The sequence below is a fragment of the Marmota flaviventris genome, chromosome 12, assembly GCF_047511675.1.
Source record: "Marmota flaviventris isolate mMarFla1 chromosome 12, mMarFla1.hap1, whole genome shotgun sequence".
NCBI lineage: Eukaryota > Metazoa > Chordata > Mammalia > Rodentia > Sciuridae > Marmota > Marmota flaviventris.
In genome coordinates, this window is record NC_092509.1 from 59,108,670 (window position 1) to 59,126,212 (window position 17,543).

Consider the following 17,543-nt stretch of genomic DNA (forward strand, 5'->3'; position numbering starts at 1 on the left):
AAGGGCTGGTGATGTGGCTCAGTAACACCCTTGAGTTCAATCTCTCTGGTAAAAAAAATTCTTTAAAAAATTAGCAAAATGAATTTAGCAGCATATTAAAAAGATTATACAGGGCTTGGGTTGTGGCTCAGTGGTAGAGCACTCACTTAGCACGTGTGAGGGACTAGGTTGGATCCTTAGCATCACAATAAATAAATAAATAAAAATAAATGTATTGTGTACAACTACAACTAAAAAAAAAAAACAAACAAAAGGGACTGGGGTTGTGGCTCAGCATATATAGCTCGCCTAGCACATGCGGGGTGCTGGGTTTGATCCTCAGCACCACGTAAAAAATAAACAAATAAATAAAGATATTTGTCCAACTACAACTAAAAGGGATATTGAAAAAAAATTATACAGCAATGGAACTTATTCCTGGAATGCAAGGATGGTTTGAGATATAAAACTTGACCAATGTAATATACCATATGATAGGATGAATGGAGGAAAATTTCATTATCATCTCAATTAATGGAGAAAAACATTTGACAAATTCAACATCCTTTCACAATAAAGATATTCAACAAATTAGGACCAGAAAGAAATTGCATCAACATAATAAAAGTCAGATATGAGCCAAGTGTGGTAGTGCATGACTGTAATCCCTGCAACTGGGGAGGTTAAGAAAGGAGGATCACAAGTTTAAAGCCAGCCTCAGCAATTTAGCAAGGCCCTAAGTAACTTATCAAGACAAGGTCTCAAAATACAAAATAAAGCCAGGTGCAGTGGCTCAGGCCTATAATCCCAGCAGCTCAGGAAGTTAAGGTAGGAAGATTGCAAGTTCAAAGCCAGCCTCAGCAACGGTGAGGTGCTAAGCAACTCAGTGAGACCCTGTCTCTAAATAAAATACAAAATAGGGCTGGGGATGTGGTTCAGTGGTTGAGTGCCCGAGTTCAATCTCCAGTACCAAAAACAAAAACAAAAACAAAACAAAATAAAAAGCATGGGGATGTGGCTCAGTGGTTAAGTGCTCCTGGGTTCAATCTGCGAAACAACAATAACAAAAAGTTAGATATGAAAAAAATCACAGCAACTATCAAATTCAATGATGAAAAGTTAACTTCTCTAAAATCAGGAACAAGCCAACTATTCCCACTTTCACCACTTTTATTCAATATAAGAGTGGAAGTTTTAGCTGCAGTGGTTGGCAAGGAAAAATAAGTAAAAGGCATTAAAATTAGAAAAGAAGAAATAAAACTATCTCTGTTCATGTATGATTTTTTTTTTCAGTTACTGGGGATTGAATCCAGAGGCACTCTGCCTCTGAACTATATCCCCATCCCTTTTCTTTTTTTAATTTTAGACAGGGTCTCACTATGTGGTTGAGGCTGGCCTCAAACTTGCAATATGCCTGCCTTAGCATCCAGAGTTGCTGGAATCACATACATGTACCACTGTGCCTGACTATATAAAGAAAACTCTAAAGATTCCATAACAAACATTAGACCTCATAAAAGAATTCATCAAAATTGCAGGATTTAAAGCCAACACATGAAAATTAATTGCATTTCTATACACCAACAATGAACAGTCTAAAAAAGAAATTAAGAAAAGAATTCTATTTAGAATAGCATAAAAATACTCAGGAATTAGCCAAGGAGGCCAAAATCTATACTATGAAAACTACAAAATATCATTGAAAGATATAACTAAATGGAAACAAATCCTATGTTCTTGGATTGGAAGCCTTTATGTTGTTATAGGATATCAATATTACCTAAAGTGTTCTATAGATTCAATGCATAACTTATCAAAAATCGCAAAGTTTTTTTTTTTGTATAAAATAGTCAAACCAATCTTGAAATAGAAAAAAACCTGGAGGATTCAGTTGTTGATTTTTAGCTTACTACAAAGCTACAATAATTAAAACATTTATTTATATTGGTCTATATAAATAAAAATATATAGACCAATGGAAAAGAATAAAGAGCCTAGAAAAGTTCCCTTACCTATATAGTCAAATGATTGTTTGTTTTTGTGATAACGGGGATTGAACTTGGTTCTACCCAAGCTACACACAGTGATATTTTATTTTTTGAGACAGGGTTGAGATAGGAATTTGAGAATAAAGGGAAAGATACTAAGTCTCAAAGGAAGTGCCCATAAGTGACTGAAATGTAGAAAGCATCCACAAATAATTATAACTCCTGAGTTACACGACCTAGGCCAGTTCCCTTGACCCATGCCCTTGTGGGCAAAGTGCAAGCACAAGGAAACTGGCATGAAGTGTGTAGCTTCACACTGCCTCCACCTCTAGCCCAGTAAGCATTAACACCCCACACCAGAGGGGTTGCTGTCTCTTCCTCTGGAGATAACCATCATCATTATTATTATTATTATTATTCTCCTTCTTCTCTTTCTCCTTCTTCAATTTTTTTTAGTTGTAGATGGAAATAATACCTTTACTTTATTTTTATGTGGTACTGAGGATCGAACCCAGCACCTCACACATGCAAAGCGAGTGCTCTACCACTGAGCTACAGCCTCAGCCTCACATTCTTCTTTTAACCCCAAAGGCCTCTCTCTTGAGATTGTCCCCTTTCTTCTTTAAACAGGTATTTACTTCCTAAATAAACTTCTAATAATGTCTTTGACGGACACTTGCTGAAGTTCTTTCAGTCACATAAGCTGGTCCATCCTGAGTCAAGTTCCCCACCCCTCTCTGGAAACTCCTTGGACACTTCTTTGGAGATATGCTCTTGTGACAAGGCTAAGTTGCTGAGGCTGCCCTTGAACTTAATTGGACTTCCTGCCTCAGTCTCCTGAGTAGCTGTGTTACCGCTGTTGACCGGTGACGAGTTCTTGCTTCCCCAATGTTGAAGAATAACACCAAAGAAGCACGCCGAGGCAAGGTCAGAGTAGAAATTAGAAGTTTATTAAAGGACAGCAGAAAAGACTTCTCCTGGAGGAAGAAGGGGACCCAATAGGTGGAATCCGTGGAAGGGATGTTGTCTCCCCTTTTTATAGTTCTTTCAGTGATGGAATGTAGGTGGGAAGGCCCGAGGGGTGGGACACAGGTGGGCCAAAGAAGTAATCTGGTCAGGAAGGACTTCTGAGTCAGCACCTTTTTGCTTGGGGCTGTTCATTGACATTTCTTTGAGGTGGACTTTGGCCTAGGGCCTTTTCAGGACTTCATTAACATTCCATGAGTTGTCCTGTGTTTTCCCTGAGTCATTCTCCGAACGGCCTCCATTTTAGATTTCACTGATATTAGACCCATATTAGACCCGATTTACCTAACTACACTGACTACCTAACTTTAAATCTGGCTTCAGCTGGGATTACAGGTGTGCACCACTATGTCTAGTTAGTCAAATGATTTTTGACAAGAATGCCAAGACCATTCAGTGGGGGAAAGACAGTCCTTTCAACATACAGTGAACTCCCAAACTCAACAATAATGAAAACAGCTAATTCAAACATAGACAAAAACTTGAATAGACTTTTCTCCAAAGATATACAAATGGCCCATAAGCACATGAAAAGTTGTTCAAAATTGACAATCATTAGGGAAATGAAAATAAAATCTATGAGATAACATTTTATACCACTTAGGTTGACTAGTATTTAAAAAAAAAAAAACAGAAAATAATCAGTGTTGGCAAGGATATTGAGTAATTGGAATTCTTATGCACTCTTATGGCTCAGCGGTAGAATGCTCGCCTAGCACGTGCATGCCCTGGGTTCGATCCTCAGCACCACATAAACATAAGTAAAATAAAGGTATTGTGTTCAACTACAAAATATATCTCTATATCTATCTATAAATCTACCTAATTTAAAAACCACCAAAGCCAAATCCCTAATTATCTTGGTAAACTAGTCCTTTCCTTTTTTGGTAGTGGAGATTTATCTCAGAGGAGCTTTACCAGTGGAGATACATCCCAATCTCTTTTTATTTTTTAGATTTTGAGGCAGGATCTCGTTAATTGCTGAGGCTAGTCTCGAACTCGGAGAGGTCCCGCAAACTTTCGATACTCCTGTCTCAGCTTTCCTAGTGACAAACATAATAGGCAGCACTTAATATTGCTTAAATCAAATAAGACCTGAAACATTTGGGATTACAGGCGTACACCACCGCGCCCCAGCTCCTTTCCTTTTTACACCCAGACTCTTTTATCCTAACTTAACCATCCATGGTATCTTTGGTTTTGTTCAAGTTCTCCCCTAAGACTAATTCTGTATTCGAAAAGGGTGTGGCTGGGAAGGCTGGACATGACAAAAGAAACCAAATTAACCACCAGCTGCGAGAATCTCGGTGGGCCTAGGATGGAATCACTCCTCCGCAGCCGCGGGTCTTTGTCCACCTAGGTGGGAACCAATAAAGTTGAGCATATTCAAAGGGGGCCTAATCGTCCAAGGCGTGTTGGATAAGCCTGAAAAAAATAATATTACGAACTCCCTGAGGTTTTCGTTTTCTTTTCCATAGTAGTCCTCACCCACCTCACTCGTAGTACTCTTGTCTTGAGGAAAACGACGCAGTTTAGGCCAGGCGGGGAACATTTCGGGTGCGGCGAGGACGGCGATTGCTGCGGACAGCCTCGAGAAGGCCCCCGGTTCATGTGGTACTGGCGGCCGGAACCGAGGCCTCCAGATAGACGTAATGAAGCCCAGACCCGCATCGTTCGTGGATAATAAACTGAAGCAGCGAATCATCCAGGTGTGTATTTTGCTTGTTTGTGCCTCGCAGCGGTCTCTAGTCTCCACCCCAGGGCGTTGCTTTTCTTTTTAAGGGCGAACTCGACTAGCTTCCTGCCTTATTCCCTCCTAGTTTGGGTTCGGGCATGGAGTCTGTCGACAGCTCTACTCCTTTGAGGGTGAGACATGGCTTTCTCTCACTACGGTGGGGGGAAGAGTGGAATTCGCCTGACAGTGATACCACCACGTCTTGTACACAAACTTTTCTTCTGACGCCCTCAGAGGGTCATAAAGAAAACGTTAATGAGCGGTTCTCAGAGAGGTAGCTGTCAAATTGTGAAACAGTAAAAAAGGAAGCACGGGTTAGACGATTATAATAGGTTCCTTACTTGGCTTTTTTATTTTTATTTACTTTTAAAAATATTTTTTTTTCATATGTGACAGCGGAATGCATTGCAATTCTTATTACACATATAGAGCACAATTTTTCACATCTCTGGTTGTTACAAAGTATATTCACACCAATTCGTGTCTTCATACGTGTACTTTGGATAATAATGTCCATCACATTCCACTATCATTTCAAACCCCATGCCGCCTCTCTTCCCTTCCCACTTTTTTTTTTCATTTTTATTACCATTAGTAGAAAGCAATATGTGGCAAATGGTATGGTCAGCAAACAATCTGAGTTAAAAGAAGGGAGATATATTCTTTCACATCAGAGTTTGTGATCTATATACTTAATTTGTTTTGCCTTTACCTTGTCAGTCATTCTGCAATCTCCTTTTTGGATCCTTTTCTACCCGCCTCGAAATGTTGGAAGTGGCCCCAGCCTCTGGTTCCTTGAACCTCCGGCCTCCTTCCTCAGCTTCTCATTGCACTCTGGTTTCTTACCTCTCTTTCCACATTCTCCTCACTTATCTTTCTCTACTTCTCTACTTCGTGGTTATCTCATCCAGTTTTATACCTTCAAATATTATCTACATATTCATGATTCTTAAATTTGTATCTACAGTCCAGGTTTTAATCTTGGATTCCAGATTGGTATATCCAGTTGCCTAGTTGATTCTTTTCTTGAATGTCTGTCCAATAGCTATCTCCAACTTAACATGTCTGAACCAATCTTTTGATTTTTCCTCCAAATGTATGTAAGTGTTCTGGATTTCAGGAAATGACTGCACCCTCCATCCCATTTGTTAACAAAAACCTTAAGGATCATTCTAACTCCTTTCTTTCACTCCCATATCCAATTCATCAACAATTTGGTTGGCTTTACCTTTAAATTAGTGTATATTCCAAATCCAAGCACTTACAATCTCTTCTTCCAACCATGCAATTCCAAACCACCAATCTCCTTGTTATATAATTGAAATAGCCATCTAACTGATGTCTTTGATTCTTCTTTTACCTAAAATCTATTCCCCACAGAGCAGCCAGAGATTGTTTTAAAGGCTAAATTGGAGCTTGTCAGAGCTCTGCTGAAAACCATTCAATAAGCCATGTGCAATGGTGTATGTCTGTAATCCCAGCAGCTCAGGAGGCTGAGGCATGAGGATTGTGAGTTCAAAGCCAGCCTCAGCAATTTAGCAAGGGCCTAAGCAACTTAGAGAGACCCTGTCTCTAAATAAAATATAAAAAAGGACTGGGGATATAGCTCAGTGGTTAAGTGCCCCTGGGTTCAATCCCTGGTACCAAAAACAAAACAAAACAAAATGCTTTAATGGGGTTTGGGACACCTGGAGTAAAATCCAATCTAAAAAAGTGCCTCTATTTTTCTGTCCCAATAGTTTCCATTTGCTCTCTCCCTTATTTACTCAGTCGTAACCACATTGACTTTCTTATAGATGCCAAGCACAAGACCTTTGTTCTTGCTGTTTACTCACTCTTGAATTACTCTTCCTATAGATAGTCCCACTACTTAGACTACTTCACTGTATTCAGGTCACTGAACACTGTTGAATCAAGTGGTCTTTTCTCAGTCCTGCCCACAGTTGACTGCTTTTCAACTCTTGACATTATCAACTTTATAGTTTTCACTTTGATTCACTGTAAAAATAATAGGTCTTATGGCTTAAAATGAAAGGTGCAAAGCTGGGTGTAGTGGTCCAGGCCTGTTGTAGCAGCTACTCACCATGTTGAGGCAGGAAGATCATTTGAACCTAGGAGTTTTGGGCCAGACTGGGCAATGTAGTGAGATTCCATCTTTCAAACAAAACAAAAAAGGGACAGATGGACTTAAAATGAAAAGAAGTCCTATCATCTGTGTTCTTTCTAGTGGTGACCATGGAGAGTTTCTATTGTATTTTCTAAAGATTTTGTATGCCTATACATACTTATATATTTATTCTTTTTTTTAATAAGACATTTTCTTCTGCTTGATTTTTTTTTCCACTTAGTGGTGTATTTTAGACATCTTTCTATTCTGTTTCTTTCCTTTTTTAAAAAAATGTTTTTAAGTTTTAGTTTTAGTTGGACACAATACCTTTATTTTATTTATTTATTTATTTTTATGTGCTGATGAGGATCAAACCTAGTGCCCTGCTCGTGCTGGGTGAGCGAGCACTCTACCACTGAGCCACAACCCCAGCCCCTCTGTTTCTTTCTTTCTCTCTCTCTTTTTTTTTTTTTTTAATGGAAATTAGACTTATATTTTGTGGTGCTAGGGATCAAATCCAGGTCCTCTCAGATTGTAGGTAAGTGCTATACACTGAGCTACATCCCAGCTACTTTTTTTTTTTTTTACAGCAGCTATGAGATACACATAATTAAGTATAATTTAAAATAACTGTAGCAAATGGCAACATGCTGTAGGAGGCCAGAAAAGGGCAAGATGAGCTAGAATGATCCAGTTTGGGGTACTGAATCTGTTGCCATGTGCTTGGAAAAAAAGTTGTATGAAGTGAGAAAGTCAGACTGGATATTAGCAAATATTGAAATACATAGGCTGATAGACAGTCTAACTTAAATTCTGCCCCTTCAATATATTATATGCTGCTTGACAAGTAATTAAACTTTTTAAGCCTCATTTAAACTTTTTTACCTATAAAATGTGGAGGCTAATATCTACCTCATAAGAGTGTTTTAAGAGAAACTAAAAGGCCTGAGAACAGTGCCTAAGTTAGAGGTTCCCAAACTCTTTTGGTTCACATGGACTTTAGGGTCTCAATAGTTTTTTCATAATACCCCTCGGTCACCAATAATAGGAAATCTGTCTGTTAAGTAGTGATGTTCAAGTAACTTAGTAAGAAGTTAGTCCAAATAACTTTATTAACTTTTTGAAAAACAATATACAAAAATCAAATGAAAATTAATATATTTATATTTCATTCTTAAATAATCAGTTATTTTTTGGGGGGAGAGAGTAGCCTTGGGATTGAACCCAGGAGCACTTAACCACTAAGCCATATTCCCAGCCCTTTTTGATATTTTATTTAGAAACAAGGTCTTGCTGAGTTGCCTAGAGCCTTGCTATGTTGCTGAGGCTGGCTTTAAAAAAAAAATTTTTTTAAAATTTGTTCTTTTAAGTTATACTTTACAGTAGAATGTATTTGGCATATCATATATACATGGAGTATAACTTCCCATTCTTGTTGTTTGTTCATAATATGGAGTTACAATGGTTGTGTATTCATATATGAACATAGGAAAGTTATGTCTGATTCATTCTACTGTCTTTCTCATTCTCAACAGTTTACTGCTGTATTCTGTTGTATTTGGGAACATTGGTTATAGTAAGCCCACACTCACTACTATAAAGCTGTCTAGTTATTAATATTCTTGTGTTGTAATGGTGATTAATATTGTTGATTAAATTCTGATTTCAAATTGACAATTATTTGGTGATTTTTAAAAAATTATTTTGGTATACTTTATTAATGAAGAATTTAAAGTATAATGTTTTAATAGCTTGGTCTCTTGTTTCTTGAAATATTGAGTGTTTTATGTTTTTCATATTTTCTGTTTTAGTACCTCACCAGTAATAGATGTGGCAAATATGTGGACACTGGAATCTTAGCATCTGATTTGCAAAGAATGTACAGGTAAAAAAATGTAGTTTCTAGATCCTTTCTTCCCCACTTATACCATTGTAAAAGTTTCCATCCCGCTTAAATTTCCAGTTGACATCAATGACTGGTAGCATTACCTCTTTAATCCATATGCTCTGGAATTCAATTCATGTTATATGAAGTCTGTAAGCATCTATTATATGCAGTGAGCTGTCCTTTTCACTAGGGGTGATGGCTACTTTTTACCTTTCAGCCTCTGACACTGTCTGGTCAGGAGATAGAGATATTACTTTCTTTCCGGCTTCATTAGAAAAGCAAAACTATCAGTAATTATCTCCTTCAGTTTTTTTTTTTGTTGTTGTTGTTGGTGGTGGTGGTGGTTTTTAAAAATATTTTTAGTTGCAAATGTTCACAATATCTTTATTTAGTTAGTTTTTTTAAGTGGTGCTGGGGATCGAATCCAGTGCCTCAAGTGTTCTAGGAAAGCACTGTACCTCTGAGCCACAACCCCAGCCCTCCTTCAGTGTTTTAATCTAGAAATATATCACTCACTTAGACTTTCCACTGAAGATTAAATTCTTTTTTGTTTTTAATCCCACATCTTCTCTGTCTTATTTTTCATTGACTCTGCTTTGTTTTCAGTGTCTTTATTTTCTTTTCCTCCTTAGTCTATGAATTTGTTTGCTATAGGCTGCTGTAACAAAGTATATTGACTAGATGACTTAAATAATAAGTTTAATTGCTCACAGTTCTGGAGGCTAGAAGTCCAAGATGAAGACATCAGTAGGGTTTGTTTCTTTGTCTTCACATGGACTTTCCTCTGTGAATACCTATCTGTGTCCTAATCTTTTCTTATAAGCACACCAATCACAATGAATTGTAGCCCATCCATGTGACCTCATGTTATCTTAATCACTTCTAAATGCTCTGTCTCCAGTACATTTATGTTCTCAAGTACATTTATGTTCTTCAACGTATGAGTTTGTGGGAGATACCCGTTCAACTCATTGCACAAGTTCTTCATGTTATTCCTCAAATTCTGTTCTTCTGGGCTTTCTTTTGATACTATGGATTGACCCCAGGGCTGATTTATCACTGAGCTACATCCCCAGCTCTTTTGCAATTTTATTTTGATATGGGGTCTCACTAAGTTGCCCATGCTGGCCTTGAATTTGTGATCCTTCTGCCTCAGCCTCCTGAGTAGCTGGGATTACAGGCATGTGCCACTGTGCCTGGTCAGCATTCTAGGTTTTTTTCCTAACATATGCCTCAAAATTCTTGTAGCGTCTACCCTTTGCCCAGTCCCAAAGCCATTTCTACGTTTTTAGATATTTGTTAACAGTAGCAACTTAGCAGGACCCTATCTCAAAGTCCAAAATGAAAAGAGGTGAGGATGTGGCTCAGTAGTAAAGTGCCCCTGAATTCAATCCCTAGTATAATAAAAAAAATTAAAAAATAAATACAGTAAAACCATTCTTAGTGCATTACAAATGTGATAGGCTGGTTTGGCATAAGGGTCATAGTTTGGTAACTGAATTAGAGAGGAAGGCAGGCTTCCCAGTACCAACTCTTGTTTTAAGAAGTATGAAAAGAAGATAACTAAAAAGACTTTTTAAAAAATTTATATACTCCACTTTTGATTTTGCTCAATATCTCTTCTTTTTTTCATCAAAATTTATTTCATGAGTGGTTTAAGCTTGCTGCTGTTTCCACCATTCATTCAATGAAATGTATGAATTGCCTTGCCACTTTTTTTTTTTTTTAATAAAGACTTTTTTTTTTTTAACTAGAGATGGGAGTGAGGGAGTGGATCTAAAAAAGCAGGTGGTGTCACTGGGAGAGGGCATAAAGGGGCAGAGTTTGGAGTATCAGCAAAAGAGAGCAGATCATGAATGTTACCTTCGCTCCCAGGTAACTCTTTTTTTTTTTTCTTTTTAATTAGTTGATAGTACAGTCACTCACTTAATCACTCAGGTTAAATACCTTGTTTTGTCTTCCTGTTTCTATCTAGCCATCCTCTCTTACATGCACATCTACAGTAAGTCACCAAGCCTTCCTATTATCTTTTAAATATTTGATGGTGGCTTTTCTCCCTCTTCTCCACCCATTATTGGTTTAATTCAGAGCCTCTATATTTCTTGTTTAGACTTCGTTTCAACCTCTCATGCTTTTTTTTTTTTTTTTTTTTAATGCCAGGGATTGAACCCAGGGGCACTTAACCACTGATCCACATCCCCAGCCCTTTTTGTGTTTCATTTTGAGACAGTGTGTCTCTAAGTTGCTTAGGGCCTTGCTAAGTTGCTGAAGCTGACTTTGAATTCGTGATCCACCTGCCTTAGCCTCCCGAGTTGCTGGGATTACCAGCATGTGCCTGGCTTCAACTTCTTATACATTTAGCTTGCCTTCCTCTCTAATTCATTGTTACCAAACTATGGCCCTTTATGCCAGACCAGCCTGCCATGTTTTTAATGCACTAAGAATGGTTTTACTGTATTTATTTTAAAATTTTTTTATTGTACTAGAGATTGAACTCAGGGGCTCTTTACAACTGAACCACATCCTTACCCCTTTTCATTTCGTATTTTGAGATAGGGTCCTGCTAAGTTGCTGAGTTTGGCCTTGTAACTGTGACCCTCCTGCCTCAGCTTCTGAGTAATTGGTATTATAGGCATGTGTAACTGCATTTGGATTTGGTTTTACATTTTTATTTATTTATTTATTTATTAGAGAGAGAGAGAGAATATATTTTTTTTAATATTTATTTTTTAGTATTCAGCAGACACAACATCTTTGTTTGTATGTGGTGCTGAGGATCAAATCCAGGCCACACGCATGCCAGGCGAGCGCGCTACCTCTTGAGCCACATCCCCAGCCCGGTTTTACATTTTTAAATGGTTGAAAAAATGTTTCAGAATATTTTAGGATACATGAAAATTGTGTCCATTAATTAAGTGGTTTTGTTTATTTTTTATGTTTTTGCTTTTGTGCTATAAAGGTAGAATTCAGTAGTTTCATCAGTGACAATATGGCCGTTAAAGCCTAAATATTTGCCATCTGGCCCTTTTACAGAGTTTGCTGGCCCCTGCTTTAATACACTGGTTCTCAAATCCATAGGTGCTCAGGCCTATTGCGACAATAGAAAATATAATGGCAGTCAGAAGATTGAGTTTATTGATAGAATAAGTATGACTATGATAACAACAAGTGCAGACTGATATAAATGTGTTCCGTGGGCATCTCAGATTCCATGACCACAATGTTCTTGGTGGTCTCAGTGAACTATATAAACAAGTTTTGCACCATCACAAATATTTGGTAGAACAACTGAAAGTCATGAAGAAGTGTGGGATTGTTTAGCACATAGAGTATCCAGCAATTAATGACCACACTCACTAAATTGCCATACTATTCCCCAACATGTGACACTTAAATCACCCCTCTGATTTTCAAAATGTCTTCTAGATGTGTTACCACCTCCACTGAAAACTACTCTTCTAAACCAGCCACACCACAGCTATCAAAGTAATCTCTTTTTAAAAATTTTTTAATTTTTTAAAAAAAATTTTATGTGTTTTAATTAGTTACACATGACAGTACAATGACCTTGACATATCATACATTTAAATCAGATGGGATATAATTTCTCATTTTTCTGAGTGTACAGGTTGCAGAATCACATTGGTCTCAAAGTAATCTCTTTAGAGTGCTTATTCAACCTTGTTATGCCCCTATTTTATAAGCCTTCAGAGCCTTCACTTGTCTTTTGTATGTACCAGTGATTTTTTTTTTTTTTTTTTCCAACTGCTTAAAGGTCTCATGATCTGGCCGGGCTGTAATCCCAGCAGCTGGGGAGGCTGAGACAGGAGAATCGGGGGTTCAGAGCTAGTCTGAGCAACACTGAGGCACTAAGTAACTCAATGAGACCCTGTCTCTAAATAAAATACAAAACAGTGGTGGGGATGTGCTCAGTTGTCGAGTGCCCCTGAGTTCAATCCCCAGTACCAAAAAAGAGAAAGAAAAAACAAAAGGTCTCATGATCTAGTTCTTCCTGTTTGCCTGCCTTGTATTACATGTGCCTGTAATATCTAATAACAATTTGTAATCTCTCTCTTTTTCTCTCACACACACACACACACACACACACACATTCTCTCTGTCTCTCCTCTCTTTCTTATATATACATACCCCATAATTGTCATGATTGCTTTCTGTTATTGCATGTCACCATAATATGTGTGTGTAATATGTTTGTCCAACTAGGAAGAGTTATTTTTATTTTTGGTGCTTTACCACTTAGCTACATCCCTAGTCCTTTGTTTTTTAAATTTTGTGTTTTGCGATAAGGTCTTACAAAGTTGCCAGATTGAGATCTTCTTGCCTCAGCCTGTGGAGTTGCTAGGATATGTTGACAGGTTGCACACCACAGTGCCCTGCATAAAGGCAGAGTTTTTATAGTGCCTGAATAGTATCTTCTTTGGGTTCTAGGCTCTTGGCTAGTTCTCCAAGGGAGGTCAACACTCTGTTTGTTGATAAAATCAGAGGAGTTGAATGAATAAGTGACTGAGTGAATAAATAACTGTCAGTTCCTAGACAGCTTAATTATCAAAGTGAAATTATCAAAAGAGGGGACAAGATTAGTTCTTTTCAGGGAACGGTAAGGGGTCTGATGGAGAGGTTTATTGAGGAACTTCATGTTAATATTGTAAGATAGCACAGTGGCTTTGGAGAGAGCATTTGAAGTACTCATTTGTAAGGAATTCTTGTGCCCTTACTTAGTCATTTAAGTTTTTCTTTAGTACTTTCATTTCTTTCCTTTTTTTATTACCAGATAATATATTTACATAGTTCTGAAATTATGCTCACCTACTATGAATAATTTATAAGTAAAAATTTGCTGAGCCAGTAGGGTGTAGAATTACATGCTTGATTTATGGCTTTTCAAAAATGGGATCTCAAAGACATTAGAGCCATTATTGCTAATTTCAGTATGGAAAGTGCTTTTTCTTTCGTCTTTGTCATTCAAATCATACCAAGATTTTATTCTGATAGGTTGAAAAATGTGTGCCAAAAATAGAAGTAGATTCTTGGATCTTCATTTAGAAGCAGAATAATCTAGCTCATTTTCAGAGACATTGAAATTGCTTTGTCTCATGTTAGTGATTATATTTAGTGAGATATAGCAGAATAATATATGATTTATACCAGATTGTGAGTCATGCAGATTTTTCCATTTTATACTGTAGCATTCCTATCAGATATCAGGAGCTTTTGATTTTTCATATTATAACAGATACTTATTAATTGCCTGTTTTATATAAGGGCAGTTTCATATGCTATAGTAGATATGAAAATAAATGTAAATCAGAAATTCACAGTCCAGAAGTGGAGGAAGATAAACAGTCACCAGTAACTATAAAACAAAGGTTAGGCCCATGGATTAAGTTCTATGACAGCATGGAGGAGACTTTTTTTTTTTTTTGGTCTTGGGGATTGAAGGGAAAAAAAACTTTGTGTATCAATATATAATCCTTAGTTTTTGATATTTGAATATCACATAAGCAGTACTATAAATTATGCTATCTATATATATTCTTAGTTGTTTTTTTAAATTAGGTTAGTAAAATGGTTTTGTTTTAGATCTTTTGTTTTAGATTCATGGTTGTACCTTGTGTTTTTAGTTACAATCATTTTCCAGTTCTCTTTTTAGTGTTAGGTATATGTTGATTGCTAGATGCTTTTGATTGAGTTTTATTAAGTTCAGTTCAGAAGAGTAATTCTGTTGAAAGAGGTAAGGATTAGTGTTCTGAATATTGACTGTCACTTGGTAGGTGTTTTTTCCTTAATATAAGGTTTAGTAGGTGACTATTATTAGTCTTTTTTATTGTCTTAAGGTTTGTGTTTTCAGTTTTCTCAAATTTTCATATGATTTGCTGCTAATAGAAGTATTTCAACTTAATGGTTTATAGCCCATTCCCCATTTAAATTAGTTAATTGATTTTTAAAAGTATAAACCTGTTTGGAAGGAAAAACTTTGTATTGATATATTCGTATTACTTTAACATATTTTGCTCAAGTTCCTTTTCCATTGAGTTTTTTATTTTCTGAGATATGGTCTCACTGAGTTATCCAGGCTTTCAGATTTGTGATTTTTCTGCCTCAGCCTCCCAATTAAGTTGCTTTTTACATATTTGGAAATGGGTGTGATTAAGTTAATTGAGGCTATTGGGGTACACACAAATCCAAAGGGACCCATGTGATTAGAAGAAATGGACTAGGGATGTGCCTGGTCCAGGGAGTCAGCCATACAGCTAGGTGGCCCTCTGCAAGCCCAGGACAGAGGTCTTGGAGGACTTCAACCCTGCTGGCACCTGATCTTGGACTCCAGCCTCCAGAACTATGAGAAATCAGCTACTCAGCGTATGGCATCTTGTTAAAGGCAGCCCTAGCAAATAACACACATTGGGAGATCAAGACCTTGATGACATTGTATTATTACAAGTAAACAATGTTTCTGTTGTCTTCCAGAATCAAAAGGAGTGAAAAATTGCAAGGGAGGAAAATAAAAATTATAAGGTGGTTTGCAATATAAAAAAAAAAAAAAAGTTGCTTTTTAAATTAATTTATTTATTTTTGCATTACTCCAGATTGAACCTAGGGCTTCATACATGGTAGGCAGGTGCTGTACTGCTGAGTTACAATCCAACCGATAAATTGCCCTTTTTTTTTTTTTTTTTTTACATCAGGTATTGAACTCAGGATCCCTTAACCATTGAATCACATCCCCAATCCTTTTTATTTATATATATTTTTTGACGGTCCAAGTTGCTTAGGGCCCTGTAAGTTGCTGAGGCTGGTCTTGAACTTGCAAACCTCCTGCCTCAGCCTTCCCAGCTTCTGGGAATAAAGGTGTACACCACTGCTCCTTGCCAAAAATTGCTTTTTTAAATGGCCATGATTTAGTACAATATTTGCTTTATTTAAAGCTTTTTATTTTGATATATTTTCAAACTTAAAAAAAAATTGAAAGAATAGTAAACTTAAAGAAAAGTTGAAAGAATAGCTTATACAAAGAAAACCCATGTATTCCTTACCTATTGTCTGTTTTCAAAAGAACAAAGATTTGTGTATGTGTGTGTGGGGGGGTAATATGGAATTGAATCCAGGACCTCCAGTTTGCTAGGCAAACACGTTAATGACCTACACTTTGTAGCCTTTTTAAAATTTTTTGAGACGTAGTCTCGCTAAGTTGCTAGCCTCAAATGTGGATCCTTCTGCTTCAACCAGCAAAGTAGCTGGTCTGTGCCTCTAGTAGAACTGTTATAGTCAAAGCTTCGTCCCAGGGTTTCATAAACTGACTTCCAGACCACTCATGTATAATCGAATCAAGCCTTTATTGAAGCACACCGGTGGCGGCTGACCAGAACATAAAGCTGTTCCCCTGATCAGCCCCGAACATTTGCAAGGGCACTCCTTATAAGCCTGAAAACCGCAAAAGGGATGTTTGGGGGCTGGGGGTCTAGTCAATGCAAGCAAGCCAGGTTACAGAAGCGGGACAGTGCAGTCAAGCGTAGGGAAGCCTAACCAATCACAGTTATCCCAGTCACCCCAGTTACAGAAACAGAGCCTCATTACTCTAGTTACAGAAACAATACCCCATTAGGTAGTTCCGGGTTCTTAAAGGTTTCTATAGCAAAAGGAAAAGAACATCTTGCCCTAGTCATGACTCTTTTACTTCGCATGGTTGTTTTACAGGATGAAGTCATAAAACAAAATGGAGTCACATTTGCTTCTACTACCACAGTATAAAGACTTTCTATTACATAACTGTAGTTCATTAATTAAAACTAGAAAAAATAATGGTTATATGATAATATTATCTAATTTGTATTTATATTTTGCCTATTGTCCCATTAATGTCTTTTATTGTTTTGTGGGTTTTTTCCCTACACCAAAATGCAATCCAAGATCATACTTGGTTGTTTTGTCTTTTTAGTCTCCTTTAATCTGTACTGGTTGCTCAGCTTTTCCTTGTTTTTCATGATTTTGACACTTGAAGATTACAACATAGTTTTTATATTTTAAATCCCTACATTTGGATTTTTCTGCATTTCCCTTTCCCCCAGCACATGCATATATATATAATTTTTAAGAATTTACTCTGAAGTTATATAAATATTCTTTTCCTTATCAAGCTTTCATCGGTCATCTTTACTATATGATCTTGCTAGAAATGCTTAGCTTGAATTTAATAGTGAAGAAATACAAAATAAATCTAGATTACAGGAAATTTTATGAATTAACTGGTCTGAGCCTTTCAAAAATGTCAGCGTCTGTCTGCAGAAGATCAAAAAAACTCCACCAAAAAACTGCTAGAGCTAATAAACAAATTTGGCAAGGTAGTAGGCAACATATTTCCTATATAGCAACAATGAATCTGCTAAAAAATAAATCAAGAAACCATTTCATTGATAATAGCCTCAAAACAAAAACAAAACAAACAAACAAAAAAACCCTAGGAATGAATCTAACCAAGGAGGTGAAAGACTTCTATAGTGAAAACTATAAAATCCTGAAGAAAGAAATTGAAGACCTCAGAAGATAGAAAGACCTCCCATGTTCATGGATAGACAGAATTAATATTATTAAAATGACCATACTACCAAAAGCAACATACAGATTCAATGTAGTCCCAATCAAAATATCAATGACATTCTTCACAGAACTAGAAAACAATCCTGAAATTAATTTGGAAGAATACCCAGAATAGATAAAGCAATTCTAAGCCAAAATAGCAATACTAGAGGCATCGTAATACCAGACTTCAAATTATATTTCAGGGCTATGGTAATAAAAACT

The 17,543-nt window shown here is 36.9% G+C and overlaps 1 protein-coding gene across 6 annotated transcripts in view; it reads left to right on the top strand.

Moving 5' to 3' along the window:
* Window positions 1–4,594: 4,594 nt before the first annotated feature.
* Window positions 4,595–17,543, top strand: part of Nvl (nuclear VCP like) — a 136,439-nt gene continuing 123,490 nt past the window's right edge. For all 6 annotated transcript variants that reach the window (XM_071600028.1, XM_071600027.1, XM_071600029.1 and 3 more), the window contains exons 1-2: window positions 4,595–4,702; window positions 8,647–8,720. In XM_071600028.1, the coding sequence (XP_071456129.1) occupies window positions 4,646–4,702; window positions 8,647–8,720 (131 nt within the window). In that variant the 5' untranslated portion in view covers window positions 4,595–4,645. The remainder of the gene's footprint in view (window positions 4,703–8,646; window positions 8,721–17,543) is intronic.